Genomic DNA, 23392 nt, shown 5'->3' with positions numbered 1-23392 from the left:
CAGTGTTCTCTGGGTATCTGCAGGAGATTGCTAAGTAGAAAAATAGTAGGTAACAGGAACTGTCTAAGCGAAGGCTTAGAAGTGTGACCTGGCCATGGAATGGTCAGAAAACCACTATTGGGCCCGGAGTGTGTCTCTGTGAGGGGTGGAGGGGTGTGAAAGGGGAGGGGAACCGCTCAGAGCTCTAGGCCCCACTCTGTCTCCATCAGTCAATCAGAGAAGCTCTGCCTTTGTTTGTTTCGCATCCTATGTAATCATTCTAAGTAAGAATCTACTTAATAAAGAAGTCAGTACTAAGTTATATAAACTTTGAAAGCCACACAGACTATCACAGCCAAGGCTGGAACACTACAGAATATCAGACCTCAATCACTGAACGCCTCAGATTCCACTGGAAACAATTTGGACTTGGTCCTTAAGGCCAACATTTCTTTAAATCCGTACTCAATACACCTCCTATGAAACATTTGTCAAAGACGATCCCCTAGGCAAACAAAAGAAGGTCTCCTAGGGTGCTCTGTGGCCCTCTTGGGCATTCAGAGTGTGTATGAGCACACTCAAGACTCTGAGAAATCCTGCAATAAAGCCATCGGTTTCATTTTAACAATCCCATATTTCCCAAATGTAACTGATTACAGAATCGCTCTATCCAGTAACACCTATTAACACTGTGAGGGCCCTGTCCCTGCTGGAGGTTCCTCAGTGCAGCAGCTATGGCTCCACGTGTTGCTGGGCTGGGTATGTGAGGGCAGCAGCTGGAAGAACAGAGGCCCGTTCTTTCCTCAGAAAGGCTACCATGAGATCCGGGAGCTCCGCCTCTTCCACTTCACCAGCTGGCCTGACCACGGCGTTCCCTGCTATGCCACTGGCCTTCTGGGCTTCGTCCGCCAGGTCAAGTTCCTCAACCCCCCGGAAGCTGGGCCCATAGTGGTCCACTGCAGGTAAGTCAAAGGTCCTTCACCTTGGGAGGCCGAGGCGGGCAGATCACGAGGTCAGGAGTTCGAGACCAGCCTGGCCAACATGGTGAAACCTCGTCTCTACTAAAGAAAGATACAAAAACTTAGCTGGTCATGGTGGCATACATCTGTAATCCCAGCTACTTGGGAGGCTGAGGCAGAGGAATCGCTTGAACCCAGGAGCGGGAGGTTGCAGTGAGCCAAGATCGCGCCACTGCACTCCAGCCTGGGTGACAGAGCGAGACTCTGTCTCAAAAAAAAAAAAAGAAAAAGTCCTCCACCTACCCTAGTGTGCCTCTGCAGCTCGGCTTTCTTGGGAGGGACATGTTATCTTATCTTTTCTAGTGGCTTTACTCTTAGAGACTCCTCTTCCTGTGTCCCCCCCCATGCCCAATGCTTTCTGATGATACTTGGTCACAAGGTCAGCTAACAAAAGGAATAGCAGTAGTGGCCATTGTTACTGTTGTCGCCTGAAAACAGTGCAGAAGTCACCAGGGAGGCAGGCTGAACACTGCCAGCATCTGCTGGGTCTGTCATGTGCATTTTACCCACATTATTTACTTCTCGTCCAGTCTGGAGAGGTGGGCATTATTAACATTCCCATTTTACAGATACAAAAACTCAAGTGCTGAGAAGGTAAACACAGAGTGGGGATATTTCACCTGCTTTTCTCCAGACACTTGCCCTCAGCTCCTTGACATGGCAGCAGGGCGCCTTGGTGGAAGCATGCTTCTTTTCATTTCTATTATTTTCAAAATCACTTGCCAGCCTGCCGGGTCCCTCATAGAGAGAAATGGACAGCACCAGGTTTTACCTTATTATGAAGAAGAGATATTTATTTTCAGCTCTGACCTAGAAAGTCACATTGAGAATGAGTGGCATGTCTTTGAATCCTCCCAAATGGAGATGAAGTATCCTGTCAAGGGTGTCCAGAATTGGAGGAGGATGGCCTTCCTGACCTGAAGGCTGGCCAGCTGGCATCCCCCTCCTTCCCAACGCCTCTCTCTTCCAATATGACCTTGGGGCAGCCCATCTTTTCAGACCCTGGATGCTTGAGTTAGTTAGCACATCCCTGCCCTGGCAGTTTGTGTCAGTCAAGAGACCATGGAAGACTCCATAAGCTGTGGATGTCTCAGAGCCAGCCCCGTCCTCATACAGCATCCATTTATCTTCCCAGCAATAGTAGCTACACAACCCCATTTCACAGATAAGGCAAGTGAGGATGAGGAGGTAATCCTGGACTCTCTAAGTGTTTTGCATGTATTTTCTGCTTTGCTTTATATCTCATAGCAATCGAAGGGCAATAGATCATTAATGCCCCCCATCTCTATATCCCAAAGAGCACCCAGATCAAGGGTTAGGGAGAAAGAAAGAAAGACAATGGCAAATGTTTATCATCAGGCCCTCGGCGCATGATGGCTCTACGCCGGTATGTGTCTCCTTAGCAGGTCATCATCTTAATGCATCTGAGCAGAGTGGTACCCACTCCTGGGGCCATTCTGAAAATTATTAACAAATGGGTTGGCTGGGGCCATTCTGAAAATTATTAACAAATGGGTTGGCTAAGTGCCTGAGAGAGAATGCCTGACATATAGTAAGCCCTCTAATATATCATTATTCTCTGCCTCTTAATGTTTTCTCCCCCTCCCCAGATTATTTATTAATCCTTCAGGAAAGGAACAATGTTTTCATATTCCCACTCCCAATACCAGCATCTACTGCGTCTTAGATTTTCAATAAATATTTGTTGAATATAATAGTAATAATTTCTCAATAAATAATGGCTGTGTATCCAGGCACAAAGCAATTTGTATGCATTATGCATTTTAATTGTAATTTCATGCAATTTATACATATTGTGCTATTAATGCTGTGAGGTGGATCTATTAATTATTATCAACATCATTTTATAGATGAGTGAGTATTTTAATTATTATCAACATCATTTTATAGATGAGTGAGTATTGAAACCCAGAGAGGTTAAGTCATTTGCCCGAGGTCATGCAGCTAGTAAGTAATAGAGCCAGGATTTAATCCTAGGGGTCTTTTCAAATATCCTGTGTTCAATTACTATGTGATGCTGAAATAAACAAACACAGCTTTGTCCTCACAAGGACCCTGCAGGGAGGTATGTTAAAAGCATCAGAAATCTGAAGCTAACAAACAGACACTAGGCAACTTGGTCACCGCTGATAGTTCCAAAATTTGGAACCAAATTGGGCTGATTCTTTATACTAAAGCATGGTGAATATGAACATTGAAGAAAAAAACACGAGTGACCCCCCCTATACTCCCTCCCAGACACAGAGGCCAAGTCTCTTGAGTCCCCGCATCTGGATTTTGGGGAGTAGGTTCTGAAGCAAACTTAAGTCAGACTTCATTCAAACCATGAAAGTTTCTCATGAATGAAGACTCTGCTTCCAATGGGTGTACTTTCCAAATTGTTGTAGGTAGTGGTCCGCACTGGCCTGTGCCCCTTGGATTTATCATGAACCAATATTGCTTTTTTGTCTTGTTCCATCTCTCTTCCTCTTTGTGTGTGTGTCTTTTGACATCTACATTGTTAGACAAAGACACTTGTTTCCATGAGAAAGGCAAGATGTGAAAACGCAGCGGAAGGGGGCCTCCTTGACAGGCTGCCCAGCCTTCCCATCCAAAACTGCACATGTGTAAGGCACATGTCTTACGTGCCTCTTGGTCAGCACTGATGTTTCAGAGCCCAGCACTGATCTAGAAAGGGCTGGCCAAGGCCCACAGAGTCTCGTTGTGTTCCCCTACCATTTTATACTTGGTCTGAGATTCTCCTAAAGAAGCCACTAGTGACGAGAAATCAAGTATGTATCAAGAAACTTGATCCCTGACAAGGGTCTCCGGATGGTCAGCTGCTCCAGTTTCATGACACTCTTGCTTCATGATCCTGGGAAAACAGCTGCAGGTGGAGCCAGTTGCCGGCCTTTGAACATGGTGCTCCACCAACCACCCTCTGTCTTGGGGACAGCTCAGAGGACTCTCGTTTCTGTCCTGTCATTCATCTCCCCTCTGTTCTCTCTCCTCTCCTTCTTTGCTTCCATCCATCAACCCATTTGCTGAAGAAGAAAAAAGAAGAGAAAAGAAGGGTAGAAAATAGGAAAGACACATCTATGAGGCAGCTCCAGCATGCCAGGAACCATGCTAGGTGTTTAATGCTATATGGATGTATTATTTTATCCATCAGAAGGCAATGGCATGTATATGTGTGGTTTGCGCATGCATTACAAACTATACATATTAAGAAAGGAAATGTGGGAACACATAATCTAGAGCCTCCCAGCAGGACCCTTGGGGATAGGGCTGAATGCTAGGGGCCTCCCCAGGGCAGGTTCCCCCCATGAAGATCCTTAACACAGACCATACCTCTCTTCCAGTGCTGGGGCTGGGCGGACTGGCTGCTTCATTGCCATTGACACCATGCTTGACATGGCCGAGAATGAAGGGGTGGTGGACATCTTCAACTGCGTGCGTGAGCTCCGGGCCCAAAGGGTCAACCTGGTACAGACAGAGGTGAGACCTAGGGGACCAAGACAGTTGGCCACCTGTAGCCCTGACCAAGGAGAAACATGATAGAACGGAGAGACACATAGGTAGGGGCATCCTATGGAAAGGACCTGGGTGTGAGAGAAGCAGGAGGGAGTAGACACGTGGCTTACTATGGTGAGACTACTGTAGAAGCTAGGGTGCCCCAGCCAACCCTGGAGGTCTACAGTGCAGGCAGTTCCACCAATGAAGAATGGTGGTGAGTTCTCCATCTCTGAGGCCATCCAAGCAGGGACAGAATGACAAATTTCGGGGATTATTTGAATAGTATTCTTGCCTTGGGTGAAGTGATAGAGAAGGAAAGAGAAGGATTGGCATTTATTCAGTGACCACTACGTGCCAAGCGATGGTTCAGTCACTGCAGGGAATGGTTTAATCAACAAAGTAATTGAGTACTTAAGCTGGGTGCTGGGCATTTCAAGAGACGTAACACACAGCCTCTGCCCTCAAGGGAGAAGCAGACCTTTAGGCAACTCTCTGTGCAGTTGGAGAGCCCAAACCCAAGGTATTGAAACAATCTTTATTGTTGTGTACCTACTGTGAGCCAGGCAGCATACATTCTTTCTAGTCACGGTATTGTTTCTACTCCTCCAAACCAGCTATGGTGTAGCTCCTAGTATTATCTCCTATTTATCAATGGAGAAGAAACTAAGAAATTGTGTCCCTAAGACCTCACATACCAGACTGTGGTAGAACTTGGGTCCATGTGACCCCAAAGGCCTCTGCTTTTTCGCCAGAACCACACTCTCACTAAGCAGCCTTTTCTGCCTATCCCACTCTGTACCTTGGCTTATCATTCCTGTAACGAGCCCATCTTCTGTTCTAGTGAAGGCTCTGGGTGCCTGGGCGATCAGAGCTGGGGCAGATAAGGAACTATGCACATCATCAATCCTGCAAAGGGAAGTGACCCATGGTTTTGGTACAGCCAGCCTCTCTGACTCTGCAGTGAATACCACCATTGATTGGTTTACACACATAGGCTCTGAGCTAACTCACACAGGCCAGTCTTCAGGCTTCTAGCACTAAAGCCAAGAGGGCTGCTTTATCTATTCCTAGGTCCATGCATGCAGAAGCCAGGCTTGCTGGTTGCAGTCAGACATACGGGGAGACATATTCAAATGCAGATGCATCACATAGCATCTGGAAAAGCACTCTTTATAGAGAAACTGACCAAGTTCTGCAGAAAAAGTCACTCAACAAACATTTATCTAGGGCCTAGAAGTAACACCAACTTCTGCCTGGTGGATTAACAGATGGCTTTCCAGAAAGAATGAAACATTAAAGGTATGGAAAAGAGGGAGTGGAGTTTCAGGAGGAGAGTACAGCAGGTACAAAGAATTGAGAGAGGAGAAGATATGACACGTTTTGGGAGCAGATCGTGAGACAAAGATTTGCCGGCAAATAATTTGCTTGGAAGTTAATCCCAAGACACAGTGGCTGGTGAATGGGAAAGTGAGGCAGAGCAGGGAAGGAAACAAACAAAGGCTACTCTAACAAGTTGTTAAACACTGTAGACAACTGGAGCCCAATTCTGCTGGTGAACTCTGAGACACATGCGTGTCCAAGTGATTCCACCTAAAGGGAGAGATTTCTTAGATTTCTATCCTCAACTCTCCATCTGTCATTGCTTGGGGGTTCCTTTCCACACAGCCCAAGTATCCTCTCTGCCTTCAGCAGACAATCACAGGTGTTTGCAGCAAACAGCCTTCCTCAGGTAAAGGTGAAAGCTGAGGGGTCATGAGCTGGACACCAAGAGCGCCTGCTGACAGCATGTCTAGAAGTTTCTCATTTTATCATGACTATGCTATTACATCTTCTATCAGAAACAAGACCCACCATAGCTCAGGTGATCATTAGGAAACATGGAAATTTGGCCCTTTGGGTTACAGTATAAAAAGTAAGGATCCTGTAATATATTGATAAATCATGGCTATTCTTCATAGCCACAACACTAAATGTGGACAGCTAATTCCCAGGCCACTGTTCTTACCTGGCACCCCATTCCCTCTCTTCTGACTTTGCAGGAGCAATATGTGTTTGTGCATGATGCCATCCTGGAAGCATGCCTCTGTGGCAACACTGCCATCCCTGTGTGTGAGTTCCGTTCTCTCTACTACAATATCAGCAGGCTGGACCCCCAGACAAACTCCAGCCAAATCAAAGATGAATTTCAGGTATGAGCAAATCCCAGGCTCGGTGACCATCTTAGTCAGTTTGGGTTGTTATACAAATTTCCATAGATTGGGTGGTTTAAATGACAGACACTTATTCATTACATTTCTGGAGGCTGAGAAGTCCAACATCAAGCTTCCAGTAAATCCAGTGTCTGGGGAGGGCTCACTTCCTGACTTGCAGATAGCCGTCTTCTCGTTGCATATTCACGTGGTGGAAAGTAGAAGCAGCAAGCTCTCACATTTCTTCTTTTTTTACTTTTTATAGAGATAGGATCTCACTATGTTGCCCAGGATGGTCTTCAACTCCTGGGCTCAAGGAATCCTCCCACCTTGGTCTCCCAAATTGCTGGGATTACAGGCATGAGCCACCACACCTGGCCCTGCATGTTTCTTCTTATAAGAGCACTAATCCCGTTCATGAGGGTTCTATGCTTATGATCGAAACGTCTTCCAAAGTCCCAACCTCCTAATACCATCACATTGGGGGCTAAGATTACGACATGGATTTTGGGAGGGATGAAAACATTTAGTCCGTAACAGTAACCCAACCAACTTCAGTGGCTATGTGCACATTTGTGGGGTTTTCTTTGGGACAACTGATCTATGCACTTTCAGTGTCTGCTTCTCTAGGAAGCTGCAGAATCTATTCCAGAACACAAAATGCACAGCCATGAGCAACTACACACTCAGGGATTGCTGGTACTTGTCTTTAACTGTGAATATGTTTTTTAACTGAGGTTTTATTCAGTTCTAGTCCAAGTTGTGAATGGAGACAAATTTATACAAACAGGTGTGAATTTCATGCTCCTTCATCTCTGGAGGGACTCAGGTCCTCTCAGTATTTTTTCAGTAGACTCTTACTGCTAAAAGTGTGGTCTGCAGCCTGACCAACATGGTGAAACCCTGTCTCTACTAAAAATACAAAACAAGTTAGCCAGGCATGGTGGCATGCACCTGTAATCCCAGCTACTCAGGAGGCTGAGGCAGGAGACTTGCTTGAACCTGGGAGGCGGAGGTTGCAGTGAGCCGAGATTGTGCCACTGCACTCCAGCCTGGGCAACAGAGTGAGACTCCATCTCAAAAACATAAAAAATAAAATAAATAAAATTTTTAAACCTGCAGTCTGGAGACCAGCAGCATTGGCTTCACCTGGGAACTTGTTATAAATGCAGAATCTTGGACCTGGCCCAGACGTAGTGAATGAGAGCCTGCAAGTTAACAGGATCTCTGAGTGATTTGTATGCATGTTAAACTTTGAGAAGTACTGTCCTAGAACATAGCTCAGGTATACCAGATCCACACCTGGAAGCCCATATGGTCAGAGCTGTGGCAACATTGATTGGTCTAGGAAGCCTGGACATGAATCACTAAGTAAGGTAAAGCCAGAGTCCAGCCCTTTATCCCAAGACCAGTGTCAGAATTACACCTGGGCAACAGGAGCTGAGAACCAGGTATGAGAAAGCAAGGAAGCTCCAGGTCTTGCTTCAAGTCAGTGGGCAAATGCCAGGCCCATTGTTCCACGGGCAGATATCCCAGGCAGGCCAATACCTTAGCAATACCTAAAACAAATAGCCATTATTGATTTGAAGTAGAGACAGAGAGCTGAATGAGGGAAGGATGGAGGGTACAGAACACTGGTCATTGCACATAACACCTAGTCCATTGGATAGAGCAGTTCAGCTCTGGCCTCAAACTTGCAAGATGTACTCGGCAAAGTCCAAACACAGCAATTTCCCAGACCTATTAGGGTTTGCCCCTCGGAGGTCTCTCATCTATCCTGAGCAGGTCATCTAGGCATCCTTCCATACTCAGACAGCTTTCTCTCTGAGAAGAGGGCTGGTAAATCATTTCCCCCATTCCATGACAACGCAAGTGATGTTTAGCCCTCAGTAGGGATTCCCTACCCCCACCCCTCTGTATGCCCTCCTGGCTGGCCCACCCTTTAAAGCAGCACCGGCTGAGCTGAACGACTTAGTTCATCTGGTTGGCAGGTACTATGAGGCTGTGTCTGAGCCTGTGTGTGGATGCGCTGCTTCTGCAGCCTTGGCGTTTTGAAGGTGTCACACAGCTCACACACCCTATAGCAGGGAGCAGGAGAGGACAGAACATCATCGTGGAAGAGAAATGGGTCCTGGGAAAGGGAGAGTGGGGCTGCGCTTAGAGGGTGGAAATAGGCGAGTTAGGCTGAGTTGGAACATTACTGTCTCTTTTGCTCAGGGGCAGCCATATGAGCAGGGCCTATCTATTCACCTTTGTGCCCCACAGACCCTCAACATTGTGACACCCCGTGTGCGGCCCGAGGACTGCAGCATTGGGCTTCTGCCCCGGAACCATGATAAGAATCGAAGCATGGACGTGCTGCCTCTGGACCGCTGCCTGCCCTTCCTTATCTCAGTGGACGGAGAATCCAGCAATTACATCAACGCAGCACTGATGGATGTAAGCCGAGCCCGGGCAGAAAGCTCCTAGCTGGCATTCTAGGGCAAATATTCTTCCTGAGGTGGAGGTGGCTGGACCTCAGGGCCCTGACCCCACCAGCCAGCCCCCCTGCTTCTGATCTACTAATCCCAAGGACCTTTGTTCCCCTGAAGGCTCTGGTCCAAACCTAGACACAAGGTGGGCTCTTGGCTCCTTTTCTCATACAAAGAGCCTGGAAAGAATAGACCAGAAGCGTAAGGTGGCTCCCATGACACCACGGCAAGTCTACAGGCCTGCCTAGCAACCTCTTCCATTCCCCACAGAGCCGACTCTCAGCCTGAAGTTTAGTAAAGCAGGTATTTTCTGTGCTGGGCCTTGGCCTGAGCGTGGGAACACAAGATGGTGCAGACACAGGTTCTGCCCTCTGGTAGCTCCCATGAAGGTTCCAGATAACTCCTGAGCAGAGACAAAAATGAGGATGGCACACAGTAGGGGCTCAGTAAATGGTTATTGGGAAAGTAGTGGGAAGCAGTAAAACAAGCATGGGGTGGAAGCGGGCTGTGTTCCTGGCTGTCCTGTGAGGGGCACTGCCCCCCGCTTTCTTGTCATCAGGTCCAGGAAGGGGCTTCACCCTGCCCTGGTTTGGGATTAGGGTCATGTTCCTGGTCCAGCGAGCCTAAGCTTCTCCCCTGCGTTTTTCGGATACTTCTGATTATCATCACTTCCCCTCCAAGGTGTACAGGTGTTTGTTTGCAGTAGGAAGGAACTATGGACCATCTACTACCAGCCATGTACTTTTCAGCAGAGAAAACAGAGGCCAGACAGAGAAAGAGACTTGCTCAAGGTCACCCAGGGAGCTAGTGGCACAGCCCACACACAGAGCTCCTGGGTCACACTCTGGAATTCATTTCTTGAGCCTCCCCGCAATTTGCTGGATCCAATAAGAGGCAAACATCTCACCTCCTGAGGCTCAAAACCAAGAACACCATTGCCTGATATAATGAGCCCTTCCAGCTTCCCCTCCCCAGCCCATCTGAGTTCACATCCATCTAGCCCATGTGGCCCTCCTATCTCACTCAGAATAGACAGAAACATGGGATGCTTTCTCCTGGGGTCAAGGCCAACAACTTCTCTGACCTCTAATCCTCTTGAAGTTTCTCCCAAGGGTCTGGGTGTTAGAGGATGGAAGGTCAATGCCTATCCCAGCTCTCTAGGGGCCTGCCCTGGCCTCTGTCCACAGAGTGCCCATATCCTCTGTAAAAACCCTAGCTCCAGGTTCAGAATCAGGGAGTCTTGGCTTGGTCATAGCAAGTAGCTAGAAGTGGAGAGAAGACCTTTGGCATTAGCTTATAGCTTAGAGCCTTCTAAAGTCAATGAGTGCATGTATGTGTATGTGTGCATGTAAGTGTGCATTATGTGTGTGAGTGTGATGAGAAATGGAGCCTAGGGGTGCGCCCATACTTCCAATTTCCTCCTAGCTTTGTCTCCCACTTCTCCCAACACCCCCTCTCTGCCTTCCTCATCCAGGCAAAGATCAAATAAGCTCCTGGCCTCTACTTAATAGGTTAGATACTGCCTGGAGTCAAATGCCTTCTGCCAAGCGCTGATGCTGATTGTATTCTCTTTGTCCACAGGGCATTTCTCCTGTGAGCCATCACTGGGGCCTTTGCCTTTCTGATATTAAAAAAAAAAAAAAAAGTCGTCCTTATCTGTATTCCAGCCCAGTCGGTGCATTATCTGGTAACCATAGCAGCTTTGCTCCTAGCAGAAAAATATGAAGTCCTCTGGGTTAATTTTTAATGTTTCCCCTGGTAAAGGATGATGTTATCCATGAAATGGATTGCCGGCTGATCCCTGAAACCCGGCAGGAGCACGGATCTCGAACATATTTTCAGATAAGGCTTTGTCAGGCGTGCTGGCCTAATAGAGCATTTATCACAGAGACGACAGGGAAAAAGAAAAGAAAACAAACATTCACTGAGTGTTGGGCACCATGTCGGGCCCTGGACTTGCACTGTCCCATTTTGCATGTGGGTATTCTCATCCCCATTTTCTGATGAGGTCCTCGGGGTCAGAGTATTTTCATTCATCACTTGCTCAAGGTCAAGTAGCTCAGAAATGGGAGCCAAGGATTGGAGCCCCAAGTCTGTTAACTCTCAAAGCCGCAATGTTTTTCCATGTCTGGAAATGGCTCAAAGTTGATGCTGTCTACAGCTAGAGAGTTTGGCTTTTGGAAAATAAATTATTTGCCTATGCCCACCCAGACCCCTCTTCTGAACATTCTACTGGCCAGGAAAAGGCCCTCGGAAGAAGGCCCCCCCCCCCCCCCAGCCAATGCACGCATGACATCCATGTTTGCAAGGCTTTGTCCTGCTTTTTCCAGGGTCTTTGCCCTCTTCCCTCTGGCTTGTAACTGCACTGAAAACAGCTATAACTCCCACAGAAACCATCATCTCTTGAGAAAACATATCAGGCACATGAGCCACTGATGAAGTGGAGAATCTTCCCAATCTTTTCAAATACATGACTTCAGGGTGGGGAGAAAATAGGTCCCTGGTTGAAGCTGCCAGACCCCCCCGCCTCCAGGCCATTTTCTCTGGGCCTCTGTTTCCCTATCTGCAACATGGGACTGAATTTATTGTTTTATTCACTGGAGTGGCACTGTCTAGCATGTGCCAGCGACAATACCAGTGCCAAGGACGTAAAACAAAGTCAGGGGTGTTTCTGCCCTGCCAGTAGGCTTACATTGCGGCTCTTGTTTGCTGGCCTTTTCACACGCAAATCTCATTCAATCTGTGTGACATCATTCCTTTGGATTTATGATTTCCGTTTTCCAGGTGAAGAACATGAGCTTTGGAATCATCTAATAACTTGCCAGTACTTAGCACCCACCCCGCCAAAAAAAAAAAAAAAGCACTCTACAAAGTTTGAATGAATGGATGAATGGATGAATGAATACATGGGCAAATGGATGGACAGATGGATGACTCATAACTTACAAGTGGTAAAGCTGTACTTGAACCCCAGGTCTACCTGACTATTTATTAATAATGCATATGTACTTTCCACTGCCCCATTGACTCACATGACACAGTGCCCACCTTGCCAGGGCAACTCAGCCCCTCACTCCAGCCTGGAGGCAGAAGGGAGCCTACCCCTTTGGGAGAATCTCGGCCTCAGGCCGACCCAAAACCTCGCCCAGCATCATGGGCACAGGGACGCGGCCAATCCCTTATATCCCAAGAGGTGTCTTGACCAGTAGAGCAACAAATCTGCATCTGAAATCTTTCATTTCGTATTGTAATTATGATTATTTGCTGAACTCCGAGGCATAAATAATTTATTTGGATAATCCCATCCCAGTGACACTTTCCTAATGAAATGTCTTAGTTTGGAGGAGAATGTGTTCATTATGAGAAGGTCCCCTTTGCCGCCAGGGCATGGAGAGATAAAAGAACAGGCAGGTGTTTTGTATAATCTATTTGGCAGGCTCTGGAGCCTCAGTCCGGGCCTCATCATCATCAGAATATCACTGATGGATGTGTAATATCAGAATATCACTGATGGATGTGTAATTTACGAAGCCTGTGTCATTCCTTTGTCAGAGCCACAAGCAGCCTGCCGCCTTTGTGGTCACCCAGCACCCTCTACCCAACACCGTGGCAGACTTCTGGAGGCTGGTGTTCGATTACAACTGCTCCTCTGTGGTGATGCTGAATGAGATGGACACTGCCCAGGTAGGAGGAGGCCAAGCCAAGCCCTAGGTGGGTCAGGGGGGCCATGCTCTAAACCTGGAGGGAGAGCCCTTGACAGCCGGTGCCTGCCACATCTGCCCCAGCCAGCTGTCTTGTCATAAGCAGTGTCTGGCCATGAGCATCAGACAAGCCATTCTGCTGCCTACAGAGGGTCCTGTCACCCCCCCAGACCTCCAGCAAGACTCCCCCTGCCTATGGGCTTTGTCCAACTCCCCGCCCGGGACCAGACTCTGTTGCTCCATCTCACAAGCATTGATTATTGTCTTGCTCCAAATCACACAGATCTTGCAGAGCCAGGAGGCTGCCTCCCCCAGCACTGAGCACCTGCAGCCCTGAAAAATACCCAGATGCCTGGCCACACTCACCTCCCTTCCCCCTCTGCAATGCAGCCTGTACAGACAGAGCCTGGGACTTGAACCTTGGACACGTTACCCACTGACCACCCCACCAAGCCCCAGTTCCTCACGGTTGACCTTTGTTCCCCGGCAGGCTTCCTGCCTTAGCCCCTCTGTTCTGATAGCTCCAAGCGTCACGTGCCTACAGCATATCCCCATACCCAGGACACAGGACGTGTATCTTGGAACAGTTTTTATGCCAGGGCAGCCATTCTGGGGTGGAAGAGCTGAGAATGGTCCTTCAGATTTTTAAAAACCTATCCTTTCACTGCCTTAAATAAAACTTAAAGTAACATTGAATTCCCATATGAGAGCTAGCCTTGTGCAGGCCTTGGATGGGAATTTAAAAAATTTTTAAACAGACCTGAGCTATAGTTTCAGCCCTCCAAAAGCGCATGGTCTTGCTCCAGAGACAGATGAGCACATTGTCCCAACCTCATGTGGCTGTGTTATAATAGAGGTCAGCAGTGAAGTGCTGTGTTGGCCAGGAGCCGGGAGCAATTAATTCTGCCCAGAGGGTGAGGGAAGACTTCAAAAAGAAGGTGACTTTGGCCTTGAAGAAGGCAGAGGAGCTTTAGGCATATGGAGGCTGAACTCACTGGGAAAAGGCATTTCAGGCAGAGGGAACAGCAGAGGCAAAGGCGAGGCAGGGGATGAATATACACAGACTTATTTGCGGAACAGTTTATGTTCCAGTGTGGCTGGGACCTAGAGGAATATCAGGAGGAGAAGAATGTAGTGAGGCTGAAAAATGCAGCAGAGCCCAGCTTGCAGAGAGGTCCCTGTGCCAGGCTAAGGAGCTTGGGTCTTGGTTGGCAGCATAGCAAGCTTCAGACTTTTACTTTGTAAGCAACAGAATCCTTTCTATGAATAAAAGCTTTCATGCAAGCCCAATGTATGAAACAGGGATGACCAAAAGCTGCTCATGATGAAGCAGCAGGCAGGGGTTGGGCTTCCACCCACACTGCTGTCTCATTTTCTCCTGGTGCCCTTAGAGGGGTCAGTCCTTTGTGGGACCACTGGAGTTTGGAGGAGCACAGTTAGAAATACTTTCTGTGCAGGAAGGTGAAACACTGGAGGGTTGACAGTGGTATAACACAGCCAGTGTTCCTGTTAGAAAGATGGGTCTAGAGGCTGGGCATGGTGGCTCATGCCTGTAATCCCAGCACTTTGGGAGGCCAAGAGTTCAAGCCCAGCCTGGGCAACACCATGAGACCCTGTCTCTACAAAAAAAAAAAATTTTTTTTTTAATTAGCCAGGCATGGTGCCATGTGTCTATAGTCCCAGTTACTCAGGAGGCTGAGGCGGGAGGATTGCTTGAGCACTGCAAGGCTCAAGTGAGCTATGATCCCACCACTGCATTCCAGCCTGGGTGACAGTGCAAGAACCCATTTTTTTTTTTGACTGACTCTTACTCTGTCATCCCGACTGGAGTAACAGTGGTGCGATCTTGGCTGACTGCAACCTCCGCCTCCCAGGTTCAAGTGATTCTCATGCCTCAGCCTCCCATGTAGCTGGGATTACAGGCGTGTGCCAACATGCCCGACTAATTTTTGTATTTTTAGTAGAGATGGGGTTTCACCATATTGGCCAGGCTGGTCTCAAACTCTTGACCTCAAGTGTTCCCCCTGCCTCGGCCTCCTGAAGTGCTGGGATTACAGGCGTGAGCAACCACATCTGGCTGACCCCATCTCTTAAAAAGTAAAAAAAATAAAAATTGCAAAAAAAGGGTAAGAATAAAAAGAGAGCCAGGTCTGGGGATCAGTGCAGGTAAAAGGCCGGAGGAAAGACCTGGAAACCAGGAGACCGGGGAGGAGAATGTTGCAAATGTGCAGACAATAAAGGTAGTTATCTGAACTGCAGAAGTGGCCAGGAGGTGAGAGGACTGGAATTGGACGTGAAAACATTTCCAGACTTAAGTCCCTGAGGTTTAGGGAGCAGGTGCAGGTGGGAGGTGAATAAGAAGGAAAGTTGCAGATAATGGCAGGAAGTTGAGTCTGGGCAATTAGGCAACTGGGGATATAACTGGGGAAAATATGAAAGTCAGGAAGGTAGGGGAAGGCAGCGAGAAGAGCAGGTGAACAGGGGGATGAAATTGAGTGCACCTTGGGATGTGCCTGTGAGAGATGTTCCGGAGAGAGTCTATTGATTCAGGCAACCCATATTTGTTGGGCATCTGCTATTTGCTGGAAGCTATTCTAGGTGCTTGGAATGCATCACTGAGCAACACAGACAAAGCGAGGCATAAAAAAAAATTCCCATCTCTCATGCAACTTCTATTCTAAAGCAGGAGACAGATAATAAGCAACACACATTCTCTAATGTGCTCAATTGTAAATTAGAAGGCTGACACGACTGTTTGGAAAAAGGCAAACAAGAGGGCAGGGTAGTAAAGATCAGAACGTTGGATCTCGGACATAGGGTGTCATTGCAATAGGATTGTCAAGGTGGGCCCTATGGAGAAGAACACATTTGAACACAGACCTGAAGGAGGTGAGAGAGTGAGCCATGTGACTCTCAGGGGGGCATCGCAGGCAGAGGGAACACCTGCACCCAGGCTGCAGGGTAGGCATGCACCTGGTGCCCTTGAGGAACAGCACAGAGGCCATGGGCAGAGCAGCACAACTGTGGGGAAAGCAGCAGAAGGTGAGGTCAGAGGGCCATGGAAGACATAGAAGAACTTGGGCTTTCACTCTCAGAGAAACAGCCATGCACATGTTTGAAGCAGAGGAGCAACATAATTTGCCTTTTTTAATAAAAGCATCCCTCTGGCTGCTGTGTTGAGAATAGATTGTTGGTGCAAGGATGGGGAAGAGTGGTTTCTGAAATGGAAGCAGAGAGAACAGACAAGAGACTACTGTGATCATTCAGGTGGCAGGTGAGGTTGGTTGAACCGGGGGGTAGATTCTGAAGGTAAAGCCAACAACACATCCAGAGAGATTGACTGACTATGGAATAAGAGAGAGGAAGAGGAATCAAGGGCCAGGCATGCCTGTAATCTTACTTAGCACTTTGAGAAGCCAAGGAAGCAGGATCACTTGAGGTCAGGAGTTGAGGCCACGAGTTAAAGACCATCCTGGACAACACAGTGACACCCTGTGTCTACAAAAGAATTTTTATTTTGAGATGGAGTCTCACTCTGTCACCCAGGCTGGAGTGCAGTGGCACGATCTCAACTCTGCCGCCTCCTGGGTTCAAGCGATTTTCCTGCCTCAGCCTCCCAAGTAGCTGGGATTACAGGGGTGAGCCACCACAGCCAGCTAATTTTTGTATGTTTAGTAGAGATGGGGTTTCCCAATGTTGGCCAGACTGGTCTCGATCTCCTGATCTCAGGTGATCTGCTGATCTTGGCCTCCCAAAGTGCTGGGATTACAGGCATGAGCCACTGCGCCCAGCCCTACAAAATAATTTTAAATGAACTGGGCATGGTGGTCCATGCCTGTAATCCTAGCTACTTGGGAGGCTGAGGCAGGAGGATCACTTGAGCCCAGGAGATCAAAGCTGTGGAGAACTGTGATCACACCACAGTACTCTAGCCTAGGGCGACAGAGTAAGACCCTGTCAAAAAAAAAAAAAAAGAGGAATGAAGGATAATGCCAATGATTGGGGCCTGAGCAATAGAAGGTTAGACACTGCGATAACTATAAAAAATAAATGAATTCTCATAAAACAGAGAGTTCTGGAACATTCCCTGCAGAGTTTTGGAGTCTGAAGGCATCACCACCCTACGCTTTTGGCTGAAGAAATAAAACAATGAACTCACTCAGCTCATAAGCCTGGGCGTGAAGTCTGGCCTGCAAAACCCTGTTTGCTCTTCTCTTTTTCAACATCCCTTTCTGCAAAACCAGAGCTCAGGCACAGAGGATGACTTTCAAAGAACTTCACTTTGGGACATATAAAACCTTTGAAACAAAGGTCAAGGTCATTGGCTATAGCTCCCCCTTTCAGGGTGGGTCCTGGGTGAATGAAGAATCTTTCAGGCCCAGATGTTGGTATAGAGTTTGAGAACTGATTCTCTAAATGCAAAAACATCAGGCTCAGAAGTACCCTGAGGTTGGCTGCCATATGCAGCTGGCAAGCATTCCCTGAAACCGGCAGATGAATAGAGCACTTATTGATATAAATATCATCACCGCAGCAGCTGGGCGCCTTATGAAAATAAACAATGACACAGCATGAGCATCAGAAAAGCCGCCCTCGGCACCTGGAGGGGCGGTTCTTTGAAGTGGCGTCAGCATCTGTCTGCCTGCATGCTCATGCCAAGGCAGCCTCCAAGCTAGCCCAGCCTGGCAACATGGACAGGTCTGCCTTAGGACCTGAGCATTTCTAGGTCACTCCTGAGAGGACCGATGCCATCTCCTGTGGTTTGCCTGGGAACCATAAGAGCGTACGTTGGGGATTGGGCAGGGCTACCTGTAAGCTGCAGCAAAATAAGAAGAGGGTGTAAGCTCTCACAGGGCCTTATTTTTTTTGCACTGCTGGCCAAATCTGCCCCTGCTCAGAATCTTACACTACTTCATTTAGTCAGCCCCAAATATTCTTTCTTTCATTCTCTGCAGTGGTTGCTGTTCAAAGGTAATTATGATCAATGAGGGCTCAAAATAAAGGCATTCAAACTTTTGCATTCAACCTTACAGATTTTTCTAACTCTTTAGGACTCCAAATGTCTGTGGTCAGATTTGTGGGGTAAAATCCTAGAACCACGCCAACCAGCAAAGCATGCTGTCACTTCTCAGACTCAGCAGACAGAACATTTTCAACCACATCCAACAGCATTGACAAGATCTTTTCCATCTTTGTGGTCTCTACGGACCACCAGAAAGACACCAGAAAGAAGCCCTCCTTGCAGTCATGCCACACTCACCATACTGTTTAGAGAGCTCAGGAGATCCTCCACACCAGCCAAAGGGTGGGGCTGCGTGGTGACCAGAATCATGGCCCCACCAGAGATGTCCACATCCTAACCCCTGAGACCTATGAATGTGCTATGGCACCTGGTGTGTGGAGCATACAAGGATGTTTCTTTCCTTTAAAACAAATAAGAGTCCACAACTTACATAAAAGCTGAGTTGCTCTGTTCTGGGGCTCCCACTGTGGAAAGCCTGAGAGATCAGGGATGCAAAGCCTTTTGGAAAGGTGAGGGTGCCTGAGCGCAAGGATAATGGGGGCTGTGATGGATTCCCATGGAAGTGAGAGGGGCAAGCTCCTCATTCTCCCAGGAGAAAAGCAGGGTGCTATTTCAGAGATGTCTCTTGCTGCCATTGTGTCTCTAGGGCAAATAGCAACTCCTAATATCCCCATTTTTAGTCTGGTCTTGTGAAAACACAGCCTAACACACCAGCAAAATATGCAAAATACCCAACCTGCATCTCAGCCAGCCTCAGTCAGGTCTGACTTTGCAAGGGGCTGTGTCTCTGTTTCTGTCCCCACCAGAATGGTAGGGGTAGCAGTAAAAAAGAAACCTGGGGTCAAGAGACCTGAGTTCAAATTGTAGCCTTGGTACTTACTCACTGTGTTGCCCTGAGCCAGTTCCTTTACTTTCTCCAAGTCTTAATGTTATCATTTGTTAGATTACTATAACCTAGATGTTAGCCAAGTTCATTCTGTCTTTGAAGATTTAAATAAAATTTGCTCTGTTCCCTACTCCCCATCCTATGGGAAAACCCAATGTCCATCCCCAATATTTCTGAGAATTCTGAGGGGGTTGTAGTCTCATGTTTACTTCCAAGTTTCAGCTGAGGCTTTAGTCGGAGAAATATGAGCTTCATATCCCAGCAATGCCCATGACTTAAAGTTGAACATCACACATCCTCTTTCTGAAGCCCCACCTTGCCTCCTCAGCTCTCACTAGCAGTAACACATCTTCCCCTGACCCTGTTGCCCAAACCATTTTCTTCCCGTTTACCTCCTTTCCCATCCCTCCCTTCTCAGCTCTTCCACCCTCTCCCCAAAAGTTGTTCCTTTCTTAAGCTGCAAAATCTAGCCATCTCCTTAGTACCTCTTTCTTAAACCTGCTCTGAGCCTTGCCTCCCGCCCCAAGACTCTTCTGTAGTTATGTTCCTAAACTCCAACCCTTCCTTCCCCGAAACAAACTCTGATGCAGCTGTTATAAGAGTAAGTTTCCACCCACTATGTGGAGATTGTATTATGGAGCTTCATGGGACTACTGGGAGGATACAATGAGGAGAGATGTGTGAATCTCTCTCTCTCTCTCCCCTCTCTCTCCCTCTCTTTCTCCCTCTGTCCCTGTCTCCTTTATGCCTTCATTCACAGTCTGCCTTCCTTAACTGGACATAGTATCAAAGCCAATTATATATTTTTGGATCTTTATAGAATCTGTTTAAAGGAATTTTATAATCACTGATGCTGAATTTTAAAAACAATTCAGGAAACTTACATTTCTCTCTTTAAAATACCAATTCACTTCACCTTTAGGTGGCCTGGGATTGATTTCTTCACTCTGGGTCACAGGGGCCTTAATAAATAGAGTCCTTCATTTCTAACGCTATGATATTACTTGGCCTTTCCATTTTATCAAAGTATTTTTAATAAAAGAAAGGCATAACTAAGGTGCACTGAAATATGCTCTAAAAATGTTTATTCCAAAAATAGACCCATATGCTAGTTTTCATTCAACTCATCAGAGCATGTTTATTCCAGTGACTAACAAGCTTTCTGATTCCATCAGCAAGAAAAAAGATGTTTAATGCGTGAGGCTACCTCTGCATTTGTTATATATCACACGTGAACTTGCACCCCGCAAGGACATCTTTTCATGGCCCAAACAGCTATGGAGAGCACTAGGTGGAATAATGTATGGCAGCTGTTCCAGGGCTATCCACACAGGCTTCACAACTTTTGCTTGGTTTAACTTGTTCTGACAAAAGACAACAAAAGTCCCCTCTGTTTTTTTGGAAGAAGCATGATTATTTCTAAATCATTAACAACAACTGGACTGACTTCCTCTCCCCAGTGTGTTCATTGCCACTGCCTGTATGTATCTGCAGTGGCAAAGCCCTCCCTTCAGGCAGTATCACCTTTCACCCTCAGACCACTGGAAAAGAAAGGGTAGGAGAGAGTACTTACTAGGCGATGAAGCGGAAAAAGTCAGTTGGTCTAGACTCTTGGCTGAAGAATTTGAATCTATTCTTGGATCAGCCAACTTCAAAAGTTTTACATCTAAGGAAGAAAATGTCAAGGTTGCATTCAGGGTAAGTGTGGCCTTTAGGTCAGCTACATCCTCGTGATCTTAAAGAGGCAAGTAGGCTTCCTAGAATTCCCATTTCCTGAGCCTTAAGAAACCATAAGCTTTCCCTCCCCAGGAGCTGTATAAATCGCAGATGCTTACGTGCTTATATGAAAAGTCTGGCTCCTCCACTCACAGATGTGATCTCTGTTCCATGTCTATGTGAGCCAGGGAGCCGAGCTCAGTTTCTTGCTGGTTTCTGCAAGAAATACATGCACAGTATGCATTTTACATGCTATTATGAGTTTATGGCATATTTCAGAGGTTAGGAGCAGGGTTATGTGACACACTGAGTTGCCTTTTATACCTCACTGGTTCTACAATGATCTCAACCTTCCTCTTTTATCTTCTGGGTCATTCAGCTCATCAGAGCAACCCACAGATCTCTGTTTTTTGACATGCAGTATCCCATATCTAGGATGCTACTCATCTTCACAGCTACCCCAAGCTGGCTGATCCAGAATTTTCACACGGGCAGTCCTTTGAGTATTATCCTAAAGAGAAATTTTCATAAAAGCTACTAAGTGGAGGGAAAAAAATCATCTATTTATCCATCTTGGTTTGAGGAACCCTCCCCCATGCTGCCTAATAATCACAGCTTACATTAATTGAGTACTTGCTAGATACAGATCCCTATGCTAAGTAGACATTAAAATTCACAGCCACTCATAACAAACTGGAGAAGCTAAGAGATGTAGCCAAGCCATTCAAACTAGAAAGCGATAGAGCCACGATTTGAATCCAGGGAGCTTCAAGAAGAAACCCCAATGCATTTTCGCACCTTTTGCTACACAACATAAGCAAACCAAAATGGTAGCATCCATTCAGGTGCAGCTACAGCACTTGAACACCAGGACAGTCTTGAGCTAAACCACAGAGGATGTTTCTTATTGATGAGAGTCATTTCTGAGCCCCAAAGGGTCAGTGGGAAGAGAAAACATGGCCCCCCTGCTTTCTTTATTTCCCATGGCTAGAATATATGCAGTGTCCTGGGCTGCAGAGAGACCCTGATGATCCCTGGCAGCTCAAACACCACATTTGCCAGCACATCACCCTGCTGAATTCACCCATTCTGCTGCTGCTGTAGTCTCACAAATTAGGGCACCCAAGTGAAAGGATGACTCTGATTTAGGATTAGAAAAGCCTGCAACCTTCCCCAGCCCTCTGGGCATTATGAGAGAGTGACCCAGAAAATCGAATGCAGAGAAGTGTCCCGAAATATAGGAGTCTTGTTTGAGGCGTAGTAGAATCTATTAGCTTGAGAAATTGGTCTGGAAATCTTATTAAAAGAGACAAATCATTCCACATTCTCTCCAGACTGAAGATATTGGGGATAATAGGCCTTCCCTGATACCTTGGATCCATGCACCTTGTGTCAGGATCACAGCCAAACTCTAGGAACCCTAAATTCAGTGCAGGTGATAAAGGCAATTATTTTTTTTAATGGGCAGTTCTGATTAACTCTGGTTTCTCTGACCAACCATAGACTTAGTTGTACCAATCTCTCATTACTGTGAAGGTTGCAAGGCGGAAGAGCCAATGGCAAAGAGAAATGAAGTTCAAATTGTGGATTTGTCATTATTGCACAGCTCAGCAGATGGTTGTCCAGCCATGGAGGCCCGTGACCAGCGCCCGACCACACACACACACACACACACACACACACACACACACACACACTCAGAGCTCCTTTCTCACTATGCTTGGTTAACCCCCAGTGGAGACGCCAGGAAAGCAAGGCATCATTGCGTTCTGAAGCTTAACCTTGCATACTTATGCTATTTATGAGGGGTGATAAGAAGAATCCTTCAAATTTATATATCATAGCTATTACTATTATTATTTTTGTTGAGCACCACTGATGGATTCAATAATGGTATGAATCACTGGAATTTAGTAAATGCTTATTCCATGCCTGGCACTGTGGTAAGGGCTTTATTTACATGAATTATGTCCTTTATCCTCAGAACAACCCTATAAAGTAGGGGTTGCCAAACTTTTTCTGTAAAGAGCCAGATAGGAAATATTTCAGGTTTTGCAGGCTATATGGTCTTTGTTACAACTACCCAACTCTGTGGGTGATGCATGAAAGCAACTGTGGACAATACATAAATGAATAAGTGTAGCTGTGTTTCAGCAAAGCTTTATATGCAAAAATAGGCAGCTGGCTGGGTTGGCTTGTGGGCAATAGTATGCCAACTGCTGCTATAAGGTGAATATTCCTAAGCTAGAACTTGGGGTTTCCACAGCTAAGAAGGTGGGAGACATGAGTTTCCATCTCCTACATCCTTCCTGCTCGCTGCTCTTCCCTTCTAATTCTAGTTCTGGAGGAAGGAGACAATGAAGACATTTTCACATGTGACTTCTCAGGGTGAGATGGCTGTTCTTCGGCCACGAAATGGAGAGCAAGCACCCCCTTCGATGAAAACCCTGCATCTGTAGGGGGTGGGTCACTTCTGTCCATCTAGCCCCCTATTTGCAAGCCTGGGGTAGCCTGAACCAGACCCCCGCTGAGGAGAGACTCAATCCCAAACTGCTCTCAGAAGTCTCGGTGGGTCTTTCTTTGTGAATCTTGGCTATATCTTCAGGGTAATCCCCAGATGAAGGGTCTAACACATGACTTCTTCGTTCATGTTGGGGTGGTCCCCAGCGAGCCTGCAGCCGCAATCTTGTCTCCCCTCTGTACCCCAGCAATGGGACCTGTAGCCTAGGCAGGATCCATCTTGTGCCCCTTGGGAACCAGGAACTGGAGGGAGCATGCCTTGCTCCTCTCTGCAGCCACACACCCCACCCCCCACCTCAACATTCTCTCCTCAGCTAAAGTTATCTAGTGGCTTAACAGAGACAAAGATACAAGAAACAAGATATCCATCTC

General features: G+C 47.0%; 1 protein-coding gene across 13 annotated transcripts in view; it reads left to right on the top strand.

Moving 5' to 3' along the window:
* The window catches only part of PTPRT (protein tyrosine phosphatase receptor type T), a 1128501-nt gene that overhangs the window by 1089891 nt on the left and 15218 nt on the right, over positions 1–23392 (top strand). For all 13 annotated transcript variants that reach the window (XM_054674440.1, XM_003316939.5, XM_054674441.1 and 10 more), the window contains 5 exons: positions 787–941; positions 4361–4496; positions 6554–6703; positions 8969–9142; positions 12727–12858. In XM_054674440.1, coding sequence (XP_054530415.1) covers positions 787–941; positions 4361–4496; positions 6554–6703; positions 8969–9142; positions 12727–12858 — 747 coding nt within the window. The remainder of the gene's footprint in view (positions 1–786; positions 942–4360; positions 4497–6553; positions 6704–8968; positions 9143–12726; positions 12859–23392) is intronic.

This window comes from Pan troglodytes, chromosome 21 (assembly GCF_028858775.2).
Source record: "Pan troglodytes isolate AG18354 chromosome 21, NHGRI_mPanTro3-v2.0_pri, whole genome shotgun sequence".
NCBI lineage: Eukaryota > Metazoa > Chordata > Mammalia > Primates > Hominidae > Pan > Pan troglodytes.
The sequence above is the reverse complement of the archived record's forward strand: the minus strand, read 5'-3'. Positions and strand labels throughout refer to the sequence as shown.